General features: G+C 42.0%; 1 protein-coding gene across 1 annotated transcript; it reads left to right on the top strand.

Annotated features, from left to right (window-relative positions):
- The first annotated feature begins 7162 nt into the window (after positions 1–7162).
- Positions 7163–12364, top strand: LOC113172466 (kidney mitochondrial carrier protein 1). Its single transcript, XM_026375438.1, has 9 exons — positions 7163–7356; positions 7474–7621; positions 7949–8043; positions 8310–8395; positions 9135–9230; positions 9339–9463; positions 9981–10104; positions 10719–10799; positions 11161–12364. The coding sequence occupies exons 1-9, from the start codon at positions 7293–7295 to the stop codon at positions 11200–11202; spliced, it is 861 nt and encodes a 286-aa protein (XP_026231223.1). The 5' UTR covers positions 7163–7292; the 3' UTR covers positions 11203–12364.
- Positions 12365–13344: the final 980 nt, after the last annotated feature.

Below are 13344 nucleotides of genomic sequence, written 5' to 3'. Positions count from 1 at the left end.
TCAGCATCTGCAGCCAGCCAATGGATGCTGACTTTAGATGCTGGTGACAACAGTGATTGGCGATGTGAGATCATCCTACAACGAAGTGAAGGATGGTCATTTTCACGCGGATGTGGGCTGAAGTGATTTTGAATGGAAGCACACACTCACTCACACACACACAACACAACACGCACACACCCTTACACACAGAAATAGCATGGTGGGGTATCATGGATGTGGATGAGATGAGCAGATTCTCTGGGAAAAAAAAACCACAATGAGCTGACACTAACACACTTGGACAACCTCAGTGCATCACTTTGTACTAACACAACACACACACATTTTTGCTCAACACAGCCAGTGGATGCAAATAAAACCGGATTCGCCAATAGTTATGTGCTAAAATGCGACTCATAGAAGTTTCAAGTCCTAATTTCTGCAAACCTTTAAAATGTTGAATGAAATATTGCTTCCTCTAAAATAGACCCCAAGTCATCAGCTACACCAAAAACGAGTTAGCGCTGAGCCAATAAAAGCAAGGCAGGGGATTATCCTGACACACCAACACACACCAACACACACACAGCTGCATCTGGTTGGGGCTGATAAGAATTTTTCCTCCCCTCAGGGAATCAAGCTAAAGGAAAACACGATGGAGGGAGATGTGAACTGAGGGGTTGGCATGCGGAGGAGGTGGTCGGGGGAAAGCATTCATGGGAGTGGTGCATCCCAGCATCAGCTACAGTAGCATAGTAACACTACGTCGAACGTGCTGTCATTTATGTGTGTGTGTGTCAGGGGTCCTCAGTGTTTTACAGGCTTGTTTAGGGAAATGACAACTAATCAATAAACAGCATGTAGACACACACACACATTCCTCCATCCTACAACCAGTCAGTTTATTGAGGAGCTACATTGCTACAGTGATCTACAGTGACCTGAGCTGATAAAAACACTGTTACCACGCTGAATCTTATTCTGAGAAGCTTGAGTACCAATCACATCTGCAGAAATGTTCAGAGCTTTGTGTTACGTTAACATGGAAACAAAAGTGCCTGTTGCTATTGATTTCATTTTGAGTGACCACAAATCTTTACATGCAGAGTTTAACATTCAGCCATTATTTTCATTTGTGGTGCAAACAATACAAAAATACTCAGGAAGCTCCGGGGTTGTCCTTGATTTGCCTTTCAGAATCCATGCCTGGGCCTCAAAGCTCATGTCACCCATACATGTTTTTCACTGAATCGTGCGTGGCTGTCTTACGTATGTCTGACGGCTGCCACGCCGGTGACGTCAGCTGGTAAAAAGCAGCTCTTCTCTGCTTTCCCTTTTCATCTCCCGTCAAGCTATGCAAATTCGGAGTTAAGCTCTGAGTCTTCTGCAGGGGCATAAAGCTCCAGCCAATCAGAAGCCAAACTCTGTGGCAGGAATTTACATAAATCTGCATGGCTAATGTACTGTGCAAATTGAAGGAGTGACACTGTGACTTCACCCCTTCTCAGTGATAATATAATACAACAAGTGACCTTAAAATAAAAAATGTAATGGCCTGATAAATCCATTCATTTGGTTTCCAGTTGGACCAAGTGAAAAACAAACTGCATTTGTTTGTGTAATTGCCCATGAGGAGGGAAAGAGAGATGAAGAGAAAGTGTGACTGTGAGAGGGAACTGGTGTATAAACATAGGAGATTGATGAGTCTATTAAAGCAGAGGCTAATCCAGGCTATTAGGAAGCAGAGTGAAGGAGTGTGTGAGAAAAGGATACATACGTTGGGTTAATGGCTCTAAATACAGACCTAAACGGAGTAGAGGACTGTTAGAGATTATTATAAATGTACCCACGGGCATCGCAGAAATTATGGGCCTTCTGCAGTCAAGATGACCGCGAACCATCCCCCACATTCCCCATTGTCACAGGCTTACATATATGGAAAACATTTACATCTGTTTACCCACAACACACACCTTTACATATCCAATAATGATCACTTATCACACACACTTTATTGTAAACATACTTGAGGGCTACAACTAGCTGTGCTGATAAATCAACAGTATGTGTGGGGAAGATCATCTCGATTTTGGTTGTGAATTAAGTAATGGTTGACATATTTTAAAGTGCAATAGTAAATCTATTTTTCTGTCCTGAACATTTTCGAAGGCCAGTAAATGACCAAAAAAACCGAAAAAGACCGAAGTACCTTGCTAATGAGTGACCTAGGAAGAGAGTTGTTCAAGGTGGGTGGTTCAGTCACTTCCTACTTTCATATCTAGTCCCCAGACTGAATCTGCTGACATCACTGACTCCAGCTGTTCTTATGAGTCAGGGTTAAGGTCGACCATAAAGGCCTTGGCAAAGGCAGGTTTTAATTTTAGTTTTATTACGAAGTCACCAATTTGACCATTTCAAGAGAATTTTCTATCACTGAGCAACCTTCCACTTCCAGCTCTCTGGAGGCCTTGATAAGAAAATCGTGCTGACAGGGCATTATCCTGGGAGTGGGTGCAGAAATCACCACAAATGGCTAGCCCACCCAAAAAATCACAACTTGTGTAAGTGTTAAGAAGCTGTACTTTAAGAGTACTCCGACAGCAGGAAGATCTGCAGGGATGTGCGATGACGTCTCATACGAATTCCTTATATGGTGCTAAAATAAAAATTCAAAACGTGGGTTTATGGGAATCTAAATGTAACTATAAAAAAAATAGATATGGGAAAACACGACTATTTTTGCGTCACTGTGATGTGAGTGTTTTGTTTAGCAGAGGCTCACCTCTCACACACAGCCTGGGTGTTGATTGGAAGAGCAACGCGCGGCCAGCCAATCAGAACGCAGCATGCCACATGAATCATCACAGTGATGAGTCCACCTTCTCAGCCCTGGAGGGTGTGAGGAGCAGAGTGAGAGGGCAGGGGCATGGTAAATAACTGGGACACACACACACACACTAACCATAGTGGACAAGCCTTCGCTTCCCATTAAGTTCAGTGCTGCCCTGAGGATGGGGTAAAAATACTTCACCACAAAGAGAGGGACCAAAACAACTCTACCAGTGTGTAAGAGAGAAGAGGAGACAGAGGCCGTGCTCAACATTGCACTCTCATCTTGCATTTATTATCCTCTAAAAATAATTATATTAATATAGGAAATAATTACTATAATCTTTTTGGGCGCAGTTTCATGCTGCATTAAAAATATATTTAAAATGATCCAAAAAATGGCAAAAACTAGATACATACTGATTAGTGTGAAGCCCGAGTTAGTCATGTAATCTGTTTACAGTAAATCCACAATAACTAGGTGCAATTAGGATTTCCAGCGCTCTCTGAGTCACTGTCGAATGTAGGACACGTGTGGGTGTTTAAACCCTTCAGTGTGAAAAGGCCTTAACTCCCCCCTTCTGATTTCCATATGCATCACACCATCAGCATATTCCTGTTCTATGCCTTCAAAAGAATCCGTGTTTTGGGAAATAAGCTCACTCGCTTTCTTCTAGAGAGTTAGATGTTAATATTGATAGCTTTCTCTTGGACATGGTTAGTTTAGCTTAGCCTGGCTCAAAGGTGGAAAAAAGGAAAAAGGCCTGATTGTCCAAAACAATATATATAACGTATAATAATATCACTAATCAATATTCCCTGTATGGAGGAAACTAAAACAAGATTAACTATTATTTCACTCTCTATTTTTATTTTAGTAAAGTGCTATGTAACTTTCTAGATGAATCCACATATATCCCACACAGTCCCACATTGCACTGGGTTGTCTTGTGATCATCAGCCACCTCAACTTACTGTCATATAGTAACACACAGACACACACACACACATTTTTCCACACAGAGATTTACTGGTGTAAAACACCAGCCAAGTGATGCTCAGTGACATTAGTACGATGTTCCTGCAGTCACTCTTGGTGAGCAGAAAACAAGCACTCCCTATTTAGCTGACACAGTGAAATTATGATGCATTTGTGCCAGATGATAAAACAATCAGCGTATGTGTGATTGTGTATCTGCACACATTGACACGAATACAGAAGATGAGCATTTTTGAAGCAGGTATATAGATGTGTATAGAATATAGCACATCTTTTCCAACAAGTAAAAACAAATATGTGCAAAGCTCATTGTTGTGTTTCTTAACCTGTGCTTCTCCAAAGTCATAAATTCTCAGTTCCTTCTCCTAAATAACACAAGTGTATTCTCCTTCCTTATTTTGCTCCCACCAAACACAGATGTATTCCCTCCTCTTCTATCCCAGGTCTGTTCTAAGGCTCCATTTGACAAATCACCACATTAAATGTGGCCATTTTTAGGCGCCCCACACTTCCCTCTGCTTATTGGATTCAGATAAAACAGCAATATTTCCATTCATCTGCTTCCGTTCATCGATGCCGTGCGTAGCATTTGTCCTCGCACATGCCACACACGCTCACATGCACACACACAGTGATACACACACACTACCTCTTTCTCCTTGGTCGTTAATAACGGACTGATGGAAATAGTGAGGTTACTGACCCATAGCCAACCCATTAATCAAACCATACAACTAGCATATGATCGTAATAAATATGCTTTAGATTAATGTGTTGTAGTCAGGAGAATAGATCTACTGCTTCCCAAAAGCTGAGACCAGAAGGACAAATATGATAGAAAACAGATAAGATGAACCTGCGGTATTTACACAAGCAACTTATTCTTCCTGTTTGGGCAAGCAGATTTTTCACCCATACAAAATGTCCTGCACCAACTGTCATTCACACATGACTGTGCCTGTAAATTAGCTGTATAGATACATAAAGTCTTCCTGCTGTCTGCGTCCACTCATTATGCAGGGATTGATTGGCCTATAAATAATTTGTAAGTGGTTGGGTCACCATCACTAGAGGCAGAGCTGCTAGTTGGTGCTGTCAATTATCTGTGCAATAGGCTTTGGTGTTGGAATATTAGAGTGGTGTTGTCTTGACCTCTAGTGGTAGTGGGATAAAACTACAATACAACACAGTAAAGCTACATGTTTCCTGTTCACCTACTTGAAAAGATACACTGAGTCATTTCAGTGGTATATATATATATATATATATATATATATATATATATATATGCTTAGAACTGTGTTGAGGAAACCCTTAGCTATGGGAGTGCCTCTGTGTTTTGGTATTGCCCACTATGACTTGTAGTACGTCTCTGTAATGTTTGTTTGCCTTTGATTGGTTATTTATGGCCCAGCAATGTAAAGACAAAAAGATTATTTGTTTAAGGGTGTGTTTTATAGAGTTGGTCTGTGTTCACAGAGAACACATGATTGCCTAACAACTGGCTCCTATGACGATTGGCTGGTGTTAAATGACCTCAATATATGTTTCAGGTATCAATACTTGTTTCCACACAAAGTTTCACAAAGCACATGTATCTTCAGTACGATACTAATCAAATAATAATCATAATGACATACTTTTGGTTTGCACTCTGCATGCATTTAAAAAACATGCATTTAAAAGATACTTCAAATGGATTTGGTTTAGAAAGACAGAAAATTATGATGCTATGGTGTTACCAGAATGCTGACATGGTATTGCCATTAGGGCAAATAGACATATTGGTTCAATGACAGAATAAAAAGAAAAAATAACAAGCAAGTAACAACAAATAAAGGGAAATGTAGCCCTTAAAACTACAAATTGCAACTTAATCTAGCAGTAGCATGAGATGTGAAATCAAACACCCCTTTTCCGCTCAGCCCTCCAGCTCCCTACGCCACTGGTCTGCGCCACTCCACCAAGATCTGCACAGTCCTTCAAGTATTAGTCATTGTCAAATTACTACAATTACTGCAACTTACTGATCAAGCAGAATTGACTGAAATTCCCTGATTGGTAAGAAGAGTGAGCCTCACACCAAAACTTTGTGAAGCAGATACACTGCCCGTCCAAGTCGCGTGTACAGTGTGCAGTGTACAGTAGGCACTAAGCACGATGGGTGCTTCACTTCACCTGCCTCTCTTCTTACCCCGATGTACGCATCACCCTGGAACAGAGTAAATCTGGAGTCATCAGACCACATGACCTTCTTCCACTGGACCGTTTTTAGTTTTAGTAGTTGGGAATTTTTTTTGCATGGGCAGTGTATCTCTGGATTGCTTCCCGACTGTTCTGTGAGCCTGACATCACAGGACCTTCAAAAGCACCTCTCCTCAATAAAATAAATTTTGAATCAGATTTCTCATCTCAAGAAAGTTTATCCGACCAACACCTGAATGCATGGCCTGACCTGTTCTGTGCCTTCGCACACAGAATCAGTACTGACCTCATAGTGTGCAGAGACATATGCAAGCTTCTGTGTTGAAAGGGTATTCAGATTGTGTCCACGTAATGGCAGGGAGTCATGAATTGACCTTTTTCTGCATGCTTGTTTTATTTTAGCCCAAACCAAAGGTTTGTGGCCTCAACACTCACAAAAAAATATTTTAAATAACAAGTTCAAAAACTCTGATTGAAAAAAAAAAAAAACTCTGATTCTTATGTCTTGTGTTATCTGTAGTCTTAAATCCCAGCCTAGAATTGCAGCAATTTCCTTTACCTTTACAAAAGAGATGGAACTGACACCCTTACGCTACCCAAATTTGTAGCCTCATTCATCCTTGCTTCTCACACACACAACACAGCGTTGACAACATATTGTCAGACATTGTGAAACTCAGTATTTCAAGCAGCATCTGCCTCGAAATACAGAGCAGTGTGTGGGTATCTGATCAGGGGTGCATGAATTTAAACTTTGTATTTCAGCCCACAAAATCATCCCAGTGTGTGTATTTATAACACACTATCCACACAGCAAATACAATATTCAGCTATAACTATTTTGTCTGTATTATGAGGTATTTTTTTTAGAACTTTTTTTTTTTTTTTTTTTTTGAGAAGGAGCAGTTTCTAGGTCAGGAAATTGAAGGGACACATGCATTTTATGTTTTTCTATTAAATCTTTATTTTGCCATCCACCAGAGTGACAGACTGATCATTAAAAGCAGTTACACGACAACCTGCACGATACTGTCGCAAAAATGATTTACGTCGTCTCCGCTGGCTGTCACTGTTGCCTGGTAACAGGGGGGGAGGGCGTGGCGAGTGACGGCGGAAGGAGGAGGGACGCGGGGCTGGAGTGGACGGACGCCGCAGGCGGGGGGAGCGCAGCGGCACATTTTAAAGTCCTAGCTGCACTCTGGTTATTTGTCCCCCCCCCCGAAACCTGTGTTCGCCGCTTCGGTTTCCACTGCCACTCGGTAGGCGCCTGGAGAACATGTCTAACGTGAACTGGAAGCCCTTTGTGTTCGGCGGGCTGGCTTCTGTGACGGCGGAATGCGGTGAGTTGGTGTGGAGCGACGGCGGGAGGCCGAGCTGCGCGGGTTACAGTTAATTATTCCATTCCTGGCTGTGGTTCAGTGTTTTTACGCGAGGTGTCCCGTTGCCGTGTGCTACAGGGACGTTTCCAATCGACCTGGCTAAGACTCGCCTTCAAGTTCAGGGACAAGTGGGCGACAGCAAATACCGAGAGATCCGATACAGAGGCATGCTCCACGCTATGGTCCGGATCGGCAGCGAGGAGGGGCTGCGGGCTCTGTACTCAGGGTGAGTACGGTGGACCTGTATACCTGTACCTGTAGTCACTACACCCGAACTGAAGATGTACTGATCAAATCCATCCACTTTCTGGTTCTTCCAAGCTTATTTTGTTATCTATTCCATCTTTTTGAAACAACCATTGTCCCTCACGACCTTTACCTCAACCTCTCTTCATCTGAGGGTTGAGAGGGGGTGGTGTCTACAGTGGCTTTGTTTTGCCATGTGTGTGTCTTCTTGTTATTGAACAGGCCATGAAGTGCTTTTTTGCAATGTTTTATATTAAATATTGTGAGATAGCATAATAATAAATAAAAATCAACCTGACTTTTGCAGGATCGCTCCTGCCATGCTGCGCCAGGCCTCCTACGGGACCATAAAAATTGGCACCTACCAGAGCTTTAAGCGACTGCTGGTTGAAAGACCAGAGGGTGAGTTTCCTTCTGTCTCTCTCTCATACACACACATAACTTGCTGGGCTATTCCTGCCCAACCAGAAACGTGTCCACATGCTTTCTGAACGGGTGACCTTAGAGGCACAAATATTTGACCTGTTCAAAATGTTTCCTCACTGGGTCGTACTAAGAGCTCATTATTACTGCGTGTGCTTCTGTAATTGACAAACTGTGAAATCCTCGTGCATGGTGTAAAATATTGCTTGCCTTACAGCCTGCCTCCCACTCTTCTCCTGTTTCAGATGAGACATTGCTGACTAATGTTGTGTGTGGTGTTCTCTCTGGAGTCATCTCCTCCTCCATTGCAAACCCTACTGATGTGCTGAAGGTAGCAGTTTGCACACATCAAGCTCATACATCTCCTTGGTATTTCCCTTATGAAATTATAATGTAAAGCTGTAGAGCAAGATTGACAAGTTTCCAACTGCCCCCAACTTTGTGCTGCTTTGGTATATACAACTGTAATTACTTAAGTGGCCTTGAGTAAGATTGTAATCCTAGTACTTTATAATACACCAGTATTAATATGATTATTCTGTATGAGTCTGTAACAGCTGTAGGTGTGATCTTTTGGTAGCAAGCCACTTGGAGTGAAAGGCTTCTCAGTGCCATCAAGACCCCATTTGTGGATTATTTATAGACTGTAGCCTGAAAGGCTTGACACAGTGTCCTGCAAATGATATGGGTGCATGAACACAGCCTCTTTGTGCCGTGCCTGTTCAGAAGTAATGATGTCCTGTCTCCAGTGTGTGTTTGTTAAGCTGGAGACGAAGTTACAGGCTGCATGTTTGGAACATTGTGTTTCCATCACACTGTGCCTATAGCTGTGTCTGGCAAGTTGCAACAGAGCCAAGCAGCAAACTTATCCTTCAAACAGCAGTTAAGCACGTGCTGCAAAATTCCTGGAAACAAGGGCACAGAAAATGCTTTAGGACATTGTGCTTGTTTGTTATGCCTACTAACATTTTTGCTTTTGCATTCTAGTGGAAACTGGACTAATACAGCATTCCGCATTGGTTGTGCATGCTTTTTAAATTCATGAACCATTTTCTTTGTCTGTGCTCCAGATTCGCATGCAGGCTCAGGGAAATGTGATCCAGGGCAGTATGATGGTCAACTTCATCAACATCTACCAGAAGGAAGGGACAAGAGGGCTGTGGAAGGTACAGAGAGCCTGGAAAGTGCTTAATTTGCAGTGAACTCTGTGTCCCTGAGTTTCAGGCTGCACAGATACCAACCTTAAATCTTGCAATGTTCTCTTTCTGCTTCAGGGCGTCTCTCTAACAGCTCAGCGGGCAGCTATTGTGGTCGGGGTCGAACTACCAGTTTATGACCTCACCAAGAAGCATCTGATCTTGTCGGGTTACATGGGGGACACAGTGTACACACACTTCTTGTAAGTTTTCCAAGTAATGTGAAGATCTTCCTTTTCTGTCCTCTCATGTGATGTTATCACAGGACGGAAACTGCTTGTCAGCACAAGACTTACTTACAGTGTTTTGATATGTTAGGCGCAGTGAAGATTAAAGGGGGAGTCCTGTAACTTCTGTATGTGCTGTCGTTGCTAAAAATTACCTGGAAAATGACAAATCAAAGCTCTAGAATTGCACCAATGTCCATTAAAAAAAATTATGTGTAATAGCTGCCAGATACTGTACTGTGTTTCAGACATCACTCGGCATTTGTAGTAGTAGCTATTTCTAAATACATAGTGATTCAAGGACATCTGAGCAAGGGTGCATTAATGCCTGTATTTCAGCCAGAAAAAGCTCCTACTTTTATGTGTATTTATAGCAGCAAAATTGCTGTTATTTACTTATTTTCTGTCTGGAGAAGATAGCAACTAATGTTGGCTGTTATTAGATTCTTTCTGACTTGAGACATAAAACACCCTGTGCTTTGTTTTCCCCTAGGTCTAGCTTTGTGTGTGGTCTGGCCGGGGCGTTGGCCTCCAATCCAGTGGACGTAGTCCGGACACGCATGATGAACCAGAGAGGAGTAGCTCTCTACCAGGGAACAGTGGACTGTTTACTACAGGTCAGTTAGAGCTCCTGACAAAGAAAGGAGAAAATGAACAGATGTTCTCTGTAGATAATTCATTAAAGGAGCACTCCACAAATTTTATAACATATAAATCAGACTGAAATCAAGAGCTGGTGTTTTGTCAAGATTTGGGTCAGGTACTCTGATTTATCAAAAAGATGTCATTAGTTGTATTATAGGAAATGTAGGATGCAGTGTTTTTGGAGCTCAGAATAGCTCAGGCTTAGCTTCAGATTGGGATCTTTTCTTTTATTATTTGTTTCAAGTGTAGAATTCCCTTTAAGTACAAGTACCTTCTCTCTTTTGCTGTAAGTGTGCAAATATTTTCACATTTAAAGCAGCGAACAGTGTCAGCATTATTAGATCCTTAGAGTTGATAATCAGCAATGCACTGACATACAGAAGTGCCTGTCTCATTTGAGTTTTGCTTCCTGGAATAAATATTTAACATGTATTAGTAGTCATGTAACAATCCTTAATATTCATAAAACCTTGCTGTCTCTGATTTCCCAGCCCCAGTTTAAACCGCCCAGAGAGGACTTCACGATGATCATTAGAGGATAATAAGGCGACAAAGTGGGTTTTTAACGTGTTTGTTTTCTCTTCAGACGTGGCGCTCTGAGGGCTTCATGGCACTTTATAAGGGCTTCTTTCCCAACTGGCTCCGCCTGGGACCATGGAACATCATTGTATCCTTTAACCAACTCATTAGTGCACCAGTCTGTTTACATTCACCCTAGATGATGTAACATATTCAGAGCTGGTGAAATCCGCAGCAAAATGTGGTAAACTCAGTTATTCACTCAGTGATGTATAGGATTCAAAGGCCAGTTCCCTCCTTGTGAGGTTACAGCCTCAGAGCCTCTGGTAAGAGAGAATGGAAGGGACCCTGAGTGTGGGCAAATAATAATGATGATGATAATTCATTTAATTGAATCCCCTTTGGAGGATTCTGGACATGCAACTGCATTGTACACGCCAAGAGTTCCCTTTCTCCTCAACAAAGGTTCCACTGCTCTTTTTGCATATGTTCCTTTACTCCATCCCCAGTTCTTCCTCACTTATGAACAGCTGAAGAATATCAATGTATGATTGGCAGAACAAGACGGTGAAGAGGAGAAGAGTATGAGCAACCGTTGCAGGACAAGCTTAGAGGACCAAAGACAGGAATGTCTGTATGGGGATGGATCCTTGAGGGAACTACTGAACGCTGAAAAAGGAGTGACGGGTTGAAGAATTAGCCTGATTCCTGTTAGAATCACGCCGACTAAAGCCTGTAGCAAGTGTGGATGGGACTGTGACACGCACAAACACTCATGTATGATGTTTTACCTGATGAAAAAAAATGTTACTTTAACCTTAACCATTCATTTAAATTAGATTTTGGCCTCACAGATCAGTTTTACCTAATTTATTGACTTGAATTTGAGAGACTGTTAGGATGCAGCAGCAGCTCCAGACACTGTTATTTTAGTTATAAGTTGTTTTTAAAAATAACTCCAGTATCATGATTAGTCAGTACACGGTGCACTGCGCTGAAAGTGGTCTCCAAATTAACTTAGTTTGTGATTGAGGCTGCCTTTTCCTGAGATGGAAAAGAAGGACTGAGAATGTTGGACAGCAGCCGACAATCACAGTGATCATTCCCTCTAGAAAAGATAAAACATCTGTGCAGGAGTCGACAAACTTGGTGCTTTTTTGTTCAGTATTTCTAAATTGAGATGCGAGTGTACAGAAAGGTAAAATTGTTTAGAGATTCAGAGTTAAGTGCCAAGAATACTTTATAATGTCCTTTAATAAATAGCAGTTCTATAAACAGGATCAAGACCAGTGTGGGCGCCTGGACAGGATAGACACATACCCATGTGTGACAAGAATAGTGACCCTCCCCCTTCACACCAGCAGGTCCAGACAGTAAATATAGTCTCGGCCAGCTGGGTTTCTGTGTCATTAAATATTGATGTAAAACTATGTTACACACAGACACATTATGTAAACCCTACTTATTTTATCCCTCACTCCTCTAAAGTCCGGTTTGGATATCCCTAAAACCACTGCACATGATCCACAGAGCTTTTTACATGTGCTGTATTTGCACGCTTTATGCTTATGTGAGTCTGCGTTATAAAGAATAAATATGTTGCTGGCTGTTAAATGGGAGCTGCCAGTATCATTTTGTAATATTTTTTTTATGTTGATGTAAATGCTGCTGTAGTGTTGTACAGGTATATTTGAAATAAAAGAGGAAACACCATGTGTGTTGTTTTGTTTTTCTTTTGCTTTGTTTTTACCACATAGTGGCACTGTGGAGCCATCTCCTGGCCCCCTCCCCGTCGCTACCAGATCTCGACCCAGTTGAAACCAATAACTGTTTATAAATCTTTTTTAAAAAGTACAACTTTGAGACCGCAAATCTAACACAGTCGCGTTGTTTCTGAGGGATTGCCCTGCTTCTTTCACACACACACACACACACACACGTACGTTCGTGCTGTGTCCCACACACAACAATGACTTATGAATTATTCAGAGGAATCTAAGATGTAATTGTTCTTTTCTTACTGTGGTTAAATTCCCAGTTTTCCTTCATCAGAGCTGTTTTGAGGAGATGATGGGAGCTCGAGGGATTGCAGAGGGAAACATTGCAGTGAACTTGCAGTCTGTGCCTTGTTCTTTTATTTAGGCAGCAGCACCATGGGACTTATTACTTGTGTGAGAAGTGTTATTGTTGTATCTACTCCATCTAAACCTCCAGAAGTAGCAGTGCCACATTGGTGTTGCTGCGACAATCATGGCTGTGTCAGATAACTCAATTCCAAACAACAACACCTGTACAGTACAGTACAGTACAATACAGTGCAGTATATACAGAGCTGAAGGGCAACATCTGTGTCAAAGCAAGGCAGAAAAAAACATCCCATGCTGTCCATAAGGCAAGTAAAAAGAGAATAATGAGTGGTTGGTGCCAGCATTTGGCATCTATTATTTGGCATTATAGGCTGCTCCCTGGCACAGTCCAATACAAGCTGGACGGGTACGGCCACAGGGGATTCCAGCAGTCACAGACATGCTGCATTATGGGTATTATTTGCTGCCTGGCCCAAGGGTGCTCGGGGGCTGCTCTATTGTATTCCGGGGATCGGAATGAGTTTTTGTGTCAGAGGGATAAGGCTCTGTTTTGCTCCAATCACCCTGCCCTTTCTCCCTCTCTCCTTCTTTTTTTTGTTCTTTCAG

This window comes from Anabas testudineus, chromosome 17, assembly GCF_900324465.2.
Source record: "Anabas testudineus chromosome 17, fAnaTes1.2, whole genome shotgun sequence".
Taxonomy (NCBI): Eukaryota; Metazoa; Chordata; class Actinopteri; order Anabantiformes; family Anabantidae; genus Anabas; species Anabas testudineus.
This window is presented reverse-complemented; position numbering and strand designations above follow the sequence as displayed.